The sequence below is a fragment of the Falco naumanni genome, chromosome 3 (genome assembly GCF_017639655.2).
Source record: "Falco naumanni isolate bFalNau1 chromosome 3, bFalNau1.pat, whole genome shotgun sequence".
NCBI lineage: Eukaryota > Metazoa > Chordata > Aves > Falconiformes > Falconidae > Falco > Falco naumanni.
The window spans coordinates 56,684,663-56,693,407 of NC_054056.1; the positions used below are offsets into that span (position 1 = coordinate 56,684,663).

Consider the following 8,745-nt stretch of genomic DNA (forward strand, 5'->3'; position numbering starts at 1 on the left):
AGCAAAATTACTTGAAAATAGCAGAAAGTAACCTATACCGGTTGTAATCATACTTGGTTAAAGATGCTTTTGCTTTACAATCAGCTTAGGAGAAAATCAGCCTTAAGTATTCTGCCAGTGCATCTTTGCTAATGTGAAAGAGCTTCCACAGAAAAAGCAAAATTCCTTACAAATGCCTTCACTGCCTTATATATAAAACTTTGTCAAAATGGTATAGTTTATGAACATATGGTGCCAGTCAATAATTAATTTTCATGCTTCCTCACAAAGATCACATTGCAATTGAACACTGTATATGTCATGATCTCACCACAGGTCCCAGAGAGTGAGAAGGGCTCTTGGAAGGGCTTTACTCTCACTTTTAACATAACAGAAGTCCTCCGCATGTTCTGCTCGTTCAGGCTTGCCTGACTATTTATGGGAGAAGTCATTCTCTGAGACTTCAATATGTTCCAGAATGGGTCAGCCTTGGGAAAAACATAATGGGTAATGCAGGGTACAATGGGAAAAGAGGGAAAAAGAATTAGAAGGTTTTCATCTGTAGTGTATTCCACTCAGTTTCTACCGATGTAAAGAGGAATGTGGCCTCTATTATTGCTTTACATTTCCCTTTGCTCTCCTCCTGGAATAACTTCCCCAGTAGCGTGAAAAGACAGAATTTTAACATATTCAAGGTCAGGGAATTATGTACTGATCTTTGGCCATTATGCAAATTTCTTCCGATGGGGAGATACCATCTGGGCAATAATCAGTATTTTTCCCTCTTAAGCCAAGTCCATAGGGCACATCTGAAAGATTAGGATGGTTCTGGGCATAGTTCATCATCGATGGAAATGTGCATAATTTAATAATTTAATCCTTCTAAGGTGCTCTCCACAGCACATAGAAACAGAATCAGTATCCATAATGTATGGCCTTTATATATTCATATATTCATTTCAAGATAGTTATACATTGAGTAGCTTAAAAAGTATTTAAATATGCAACTGTATTTTCTAAGATACTGGGGGGGGGGGGGGGGAGGGGGGAAGAAAAGTTAAGAATATAGGCTATGCCTGGGCAGAAGTGGTGACATATACTATTGGGATGATTAAATCCCACATCCTTTGAGGTAGTTTCCAAACACAGTGAATGGTAACACCCCAAATCTCACACCCTTTCTTTTCCTAGCGTGCACTTACTGCCAAAGAACAGCCTGGTACCACATCAGGCAGGTTACAAAACCAGGCTTCGCGGGCCACCACCGGCGATCCGAACTGCCACCCAGACGGCGCCAGGTGTCACAGCCTCAGAGCCCGGCGGGCGACCGCCGCCACCAGGGGTAGCCAGCGCCTTCTGCCGCCCCTCCGCTGCACCGCTGACCTGAGCCAGCTGAGGGGCGGAGGTTTTCACACCTCGGTAGGGTTTTGCATTTTACTTCAGAAGCCTTCAGCTAAAGCTGAGCGAGAACCATCTTACTGCATCGCACGAAGTGCCGGCGCAGGGAAGCAGTGACAGAAAGTGGGACCGCTCCAGCCAGCAGGTGCTGCGTACCCCCGTGTTTCTGAGATATGGGCACTGCCGTGTATTTATTCTGCGCTCGCAAAGTTGCTACCCACGGGAGAGCCGGCTCCTGCCGCCCGGCCCGGCCCTGCCCGCCGGCCCCCGGGCCGCCGCCGCGCCGTGCCCTGCCGTGGCCCCGGCTGGGAGCCGGAGAGCTGGTCCGCGGCGGGGCGGCAGCTGCCGGCCGCCGGCTGCGGGGGAGGGGACTCCCCGCGGCATCTCCTGCACGGAGCGCTCTCACACCTGCCAGCTCCCCCCGCCGCCCGCACCCGGACCCGCTCCACCGCCGCCCCCCGGGCACTCCCTCGCCGGCCCTCACTGCGGGCTCGGGGCAGCCACCGCAGGAGCCGCCCGGGCGGTGCGGCCCCGCCCCCCCGGCTCCGCCGCTCCCAGCCCGCCACAGCCCCGCCCGCGGGCGCCCCCGCCGCGCTCCGCTCCGGTCCGCTCCGCCGGCAGCCCGCTGGCGAGGCGCAGGAGCGGCGGTGGATCCGCCGCTGGGAGCGGGGCTGGGCTCGGCGCTGGGAGCCGCAGCCAGCTCACGCAGTCGCAGGGAAGAGGAGCAGCCGGGAGCGGCGGCGGAGGCGGGAGCCCGCCCGCCGCCCGAGCACGGCGCGGAGGATCGGCACATCCCCGTTCCACCGGGGGCGGCTCTGCCGCCCCCCCCTTCCCCTCCCTCCCTCCCTCCCTCCCTCCCCGCCCCTCCGGAGCGCCATCCCTGCGAGTTTCCCTCGCCGCCCGTGCCGTCGCCGGGCGCCCGCCTCCGCATCTCGCGCGCCATCAACTCCGGGAGCCGCCGGCGGAGGGCAGGGGCCCGAAGTTACCGCCAGCCCGGTGGAAAGTAGCGGCAAGGGGAAGGGATCGGACGCCAGCACAGCCCGGCCCGGCCGGAGGGAGCTGGCGCAGCGCGCCGCCACCCGCAGCTCCCCGGCCGGAGGCTGGCCCCGGGCCGCGCTGGCCGGGGCAGAGCGACGCGCCCGGCCCGCGCCGGACCCGCTGCGGTAAGACGGGGACGCCGGGCATGAGCAGACGGAGGCCCCCGGCCGCGGCGGGGGAGCGTGCGGGGGCGCGCCCGCCGCCGCCGCCGAAACTTGTGCAAGTTCTGCGGCCCCGGGGCGGCGGGGCCGGGCGGCGGCGGCGGGCGCCCTCTGCTGGCCGCGGGCGGCGGCGGCTTGGCGCGGGGGGGCGCGGCGGGCGCCGTGAGGCTTCGTCCCGGGGCCGGCGGGGCCGGGGGCGCCTCGGGCGGCGCGGCAGCAGGCGGCGGGGGGCGGTCTGGCTGCTTTCCCTCCTCACGCCTTCGCTTCGCCGGCAGAACCAGGGCTGTGCTTTAGATACGCGTACAATTTTATTTTGTTTTTATTTGAGCTCCGTTTAATTTTGGTGGCGCGTTTGCGATTTATTTCCTTGGGTAGCTCCTGACGGTGTTACGAGAGAATCCGCCCAGAGACCCCGTAGGCACGCAGGAAAAGGTGAAATAAAGTGGGCTTAAGTAGCTAGTCTGAATTGCTTTTCTGCCGAAGATAAATTTTGTGGAACTTTGAAAATGGTCCTTTTTTTAAAAAAAAAAAAAAAAATCTCTAAAAGAAAAGCTGTATTAAGTCATCTTTCTGAGAAACTTAGAAGTACTTTGTTATCTTAAGTACTTTAAATATGTTCTGACACCTATAGAGCTTCAGAGAAATTTTGTTTCTGTTTCCACAGAAAGAGCCAACATGCAAAGTAGAAGGAAACCCGAAACTGTTCTTTTAACAAAAAAATATTGGCTTTCTGCCTCCTTCGCATGTTTCCTTTTTGCTTCATAACGGAAAGAGCAGGATTACCTGAATCACTGAGGCAAAATTTGGGCATCATTAGCTGAAGATAAGATGAAAGAAGACTTGAAAATATGTCGATGCTCCATGACTATTAATTAAGACACACCTTTCATTAACAGAGGGGAATAGTGGTAAAAGCACTGCAGTTTCATCAAAAGGAGCTAATGGAGGATCTATGTTGATTATTATTTTTATTTTAATTTATTTTTTCTTCCCACTCTCCCATGAGTCCTAAAAGAGAAAGATAGAAAGAGTGTATGTGGAAATTGAGATAAGGTGAAGGCTGAAGACAGTAACTTCAGTTTTGGAGTCTCTTTTCCCAGTGCTGTGAATTCCCTGTTTCATCAAATATATAATTTATTTAAAACAATGTGTAATAATTTTGTGATCAGTGGAGTTTTGTCAGCTCCAGAAGTGGAATTTGACCTCATGGAAAGCTTTTTAAAAAAGTAAATGTATGCCTCCAATTTCTTCTTTTCAAGTTACTGGGCATTGTGAACCAGTGTTTTATATGCATGTCCTAGAGATTTTACTTTTTCCCTGATTTTAATATTTATGTATTTAGATTTAGTGTTTTGTTTGAGAAAATTGTGACCAGACAAGGCACCTGAGATTTGAGTTTTCAAGAGCCTTGTTATTTCAATATTGCAGCTCTGATTACTGACTGTCTGTTACAATGCACAGTACACACTAAATCTTTTCTCCTCAAAATATGCCTTAAGATGTTCACTTTTGTACTAACTGGATCAAAGTTTGATAACTGAACATTGTGTTTTGTTAGGAAATGCATGCCTGGGGAAGAGGAGCTGCCTAATGGATCATGGCTCTGATGTTCACAGGGCATACTTTATTTCTAGCATTAACGATGTTTGCTGTCTTCACTTTTGAAGAATCTGTAAGCAATTACTCTGATTGGGTGACTTTCGTAGAAAATGTAGATCAATATGAAAAACAGCAACTTGAAGGTCTTAGTGCTGAGCAGAAACTGAAAAAAACAGTTCTTCATCCAAGCTTGTATTTCAGCGCTGAAGATGTTGAGGCACTGAGGCAGAAGGCTCATACAAGCCATTTGCATCTATTTAGAGCCATCAGAAGTGCGGTGATGGTTATGCTATCGAACCCTTTATACTACTTACCTCCACCCAAGCATGTTGATTTTGCTGCAAAGTGGAATGAGATTTATGGTAACAATCTGCCACCTCTAGCATTTTATTGTTTGCTGTGCCCCGAAGATAAAGCTGCGTTTGATTTTGCTCTAGAGTATATGGATAGAATGGCTGGCTACAAAAACTGGTTGGTTGAGAATGCACCTGGAGACGAAGTGCCACTTGGTCACTCCCTAACAGGATTTGCCACTGCTTTTGACTTCTTGTATAATTCACTGGAAGATGAGAGAAGGCAAAAATACCTGGAGAAGATATGGTCTGTAAGTGAGGAAATGTATGAGTACTCAAAGGTTCGTTCCTGGGGAAAGCAGCTTCTCCATAATCACCAAGCAACCAACATGCTTGCTTTGCTTATCGGGGCTTTAGTTGCAGGGGTGGACAGAGGATCTCAGGCAAATATTTGGAAACACACTGTTGTTGATGTGATGGAAAAAACAATGTTTCTGCTCAATCATATTGTAGACGGGACTCTCGATGAAGGAGTAGCTTATGGGAGTTACACAGCCAAGTCGGTAACGCAATATGTTTTCCTGGCCCAGCGCCACTTCGGTATTAACAATTTGGAGAATAACTGGCTCAAAATGCACTTTTGGTTTTACTATGCCACCCTGTTACCAGGCTTTCAGAGGACAGTGGGCATAGCGGATTCTAATTACAACTGGTTTTATGGTCCTGAGAGCCAACTGGTTTTCTTGGATAAGTTTATTATGAAGAATGGAGCTGGCAACTGGCTGGCACAGCAGATTAGAAAACACAGACCCAAGGATGGGCCAATGGTGCCGTCCACGGCACAGAGGTGGAGCACACTACACACTGAATTTATATGGTACACTGCTGAAATCACTCCTCAGCCGCCTCCTGACTATGGTATGGCTAAAATGCATGTGTTTCCGAACTGGGGAGTTGTTACTTATGGGGCTGGACTGCCAAATAGTCAGACAAACACCTTTGTGTCCTTCAAGTCTGGAAAACTTGGTGGACGTGCTGTCTATGATATTGTTCACTTTCAACCGTATTCCTGGATTGATGGGTGGAGAAGTTTCAATCCGGGACATGAACATCCTGATCAGAACTCTTTCACTTTTGCTCCCAATGGACAGGTGTTTGTATCTGAGGCTCTTTATGGACCTAAACTGAGCCATCTGAACAATGTTTTGGTCTTTTCTCCATCTCCTACGAGCCAGTGCAACCAGCCTTGGGAGGGACAGCTAGGTGAGTGTGCCCAGTGGCTGAAGTGGATTGGTGATGAGGTTGGAGACTCAGCTGGAGAAATTATAACAGCTTCCCAGGCTGGAGACATGATGTTCGTGAGTGGTGAGGCAGTATCTGCTTACACATCAGCAATGAAACTGAAAAGTGTGTATCGCATTTTGCTGCTCTTAAATTCTCAAACATTGTTAGTAGTAGACCATATCGAGAAGGAAGAAGACTCTCCTGTTAATTCTGTCAGTGCCTTTTTTCATAATCTTGACATTGATTTTAAATACATACCCTATAAATTTAAGAACAGATACAATGGAGCTATGATGGATGTGTGGGATGCCCACTACAAGATGTTTTGGTTTGATCATCATGGGAGTAGTCCTGTTGCTAGGATACAGGAGGCAGAACAAGCTGCTGAATTCAAAAAGCGATGGACTCAGTTTGTAAATGTTACCTTTCCAATGAAAAACACACTTACAAGGATTGCTTACCTTTTCTATGGCCCATATGTCAATGTTTCTGACTGTAGACTCATAGATAATGCTAAATATGGATTTCAGATTTCACTCAGTGTCAACAACACTGAAAATACCATCTCTGTTGTGACTGAATATCAGAATTTAAAGACAAGGTTTGATTACTTAGGATTCGGTGGTTTTGCAAAAGTAGTTCATGAAAACAAAGTGACTAAGTTTGGTCTAGGTACTGAATCCATGAAAAAACAGATAAAAAATAGTAGGGTAGCTTTCCCATTTGGATTCAAAGTGAGCATAATTGCAGGGTTAATTTTGGGTGTTAGTTTGGTCATACTGGGTTTTCAGTGGCGGTTTTATGTATCCTTTGGTAAAATGTTGCGTTGGATCCTGATACTGGTTGTCACATTGTGGCTTATTGAGTTGGTGGATGTGTGGAGCATGTGTACTCAGCCTATCTGTGCAAAGTGGAGCAGTGACATGACAAGGCTGGAACATGATAAAGGCAATAAAGCCAAACAATTAGAAGGAAACCCTGATGTTTTGCCAGATGTTATCATTACTTCACTTCCTGCTTCTGGTGCAGAAATTTTAAAACAGCTGTTTTTCAATAGCAGTGACTTCTTATACATCAGGATACCTACACCCTATCTCGAAATTCCTGAGACTGAATTTGAAATTGATTCCTTTGTAGATCCATGTGAATGGAAGGTTTCTGATGTCCAGAATGGTCATTTTCATCGTATCCAGGGGTGGCTCCAGTCTCTGGTTCAAGACACAAAGTTACATTTACAAAACATTCATTTATATGAAGCCAGCAAAAGTAAAATTGCTCAGCATTCTACCATAAGCAAAGACAAAAAGAAAAGAACCAAAAAGAGAGAATCTTTGTCAGAGCAAAGAAGCAGGGCAAGAGGGAGTCAAGATAAAGATGCTGAATATATTAGGGAACTGAGAAGACATCTCGTCTATTATCCTAATGCACGACCTGTACTTAGCTTAAGTAGTGGGAGCTGGACATTAAAGCTTCCCTTCTTTCAGGAAATCCTAGGACTGTCAATGAGAGCATTATATGTAGTGAGGGACCCACGGGCGTGGATCTATTCAATGTTGTACAAAAATAAGCCAAGCCTTTACTCCTTGAAAAACGTTCCACAACACTTGGCTGCAATGTTTAAAGGGCAGAATGGTAAAGGAAAATGCAGTTTAAATGAAGGCTATGCCTTTGAATATGAATCATTAAGAAAAGAACTCTCAAATTCTAATTCAAACGCTGTTTCTGTGTTGTCCTATTTATGGCTAGCAAACACAGCAGCAGCATTGAGAATAAATGGGGACTTGCTGCCAACAAATTATCACCTGGTCAAGTTTGAAGATATTGTGAGCTTTCCTCAGAAGACGGCTGAAACAATTTTTGCCTTTCTTGGTATTCCTCTTCCCCCTGCTAGTTTAAACCAAATATTATTTGCCACCTCCACCAGTCTTTTCTATCTTCCTTATGAAGGGGAAATTTCACCAAGTAGCATTCATGCCTGGAAACAGAACATGCCCAATGAAGAAATTAGACAGATTGAAGATATCTGTTGTTCTCTAATGGACCACTTAGGATACCCAAAGTTTATAGAATAAATGCTGCTGGTCAGCAGGAATTTGCACTAATGATCTCTGACTCCCAATTTGTGAAAAAATATTAGAGAAGTTTGTTTATTCTTGTAAAATGTGTATAGTCTGCTACTTTCAGAGAGATTATTTTAAGAAAAAAGATAGTTGTTCTTGTGACTGTGGTTTTGGTTTGTTGTGTGTGTGTTTGTTTGTTGGTCTTGTTTTTTTAAAAAAAATAAAATCCCCCCAAAAAAACAAAAAAAACCAAACAAAACAACAAAACCTAAAACCACTTGCAACTACTTTTGCTGCCTTTAAAAAAAGGGTGTGTGAATCTTTGCAGAACTACCAGCTGGGGACTCTCTAGCTCAGGGGATTAGTAATAGAATATGGAGATTTTCACCTCCAGTTCACCAGTTTGACTCCAGCCCAAGTGGTTAGTTCCTGAAAGTACTTACCATCTGATGACTGTATGACAGCTTTTATGAAATTAAACTGGTTAAACTGGCCCTGTTCCCAATGGTGATAATTAGCCCCTTTGGACAGGTTTACTGATGCATTCTTTCTGTGTCTCACTGGTCAATATGGTGGTGCAAAATAAACATAAGCTGATATTTAAGGCTGTTCAGCATCCCTTCAGCAGGAGGAAACAGAACATTTGAGTGAATCTAGTTCCTTATTTACAGTCTCAGCAGACAGGCCTAGGACTGGAATGGACATGGATACTGAATATCGTTATAGGACATGGTTCCTTCAGCTCAGAGGTGTGGCACTTGTACTGTGTTTTGTGCTTTGACGAAAAAAAAGACTTAATTCTCCATGCCTGACAATATGGTACGCTTTGTGAGCCTGAAGTAAACTATCCAGAGAAAAAGAAATGGGACTAAATCTCAGAAACCAACCAGATCTCCCAAACAAGCAGTTAAATTTGGAGATTTTGTGTAGCTT

General features: G+C 46.5%; 1 protein-coding gene across 1 annotated transcript; it reads left to right on the forward strand.

The window, feature by feature from the left end:
- Positions 1-1,971: 1,971 nt before the first annotated feature.
- On the forward strand, positions 1,972-8,030 carry DSEL (dermatan sulfate epimerase like). Its single transcript, XM_040588234.1, has 2 exons — positions 1,972-2,540; positions 3,241-8,030. The coding sequence occupies exon 2, from the start codon at positions 4,174-4,176 to the stop codon at positions 7,822-7,824; it is 3,651 nt and encodes a 1,216-aa protein (XP_040444168.1). The 5' UTR covers positions 1,972-2,540; positions 3,241-4,173; the 3' UTR covers positions 7,825-8,030.
- Positions 8,031-8,745: the final 715 nt, after the last annotated feature.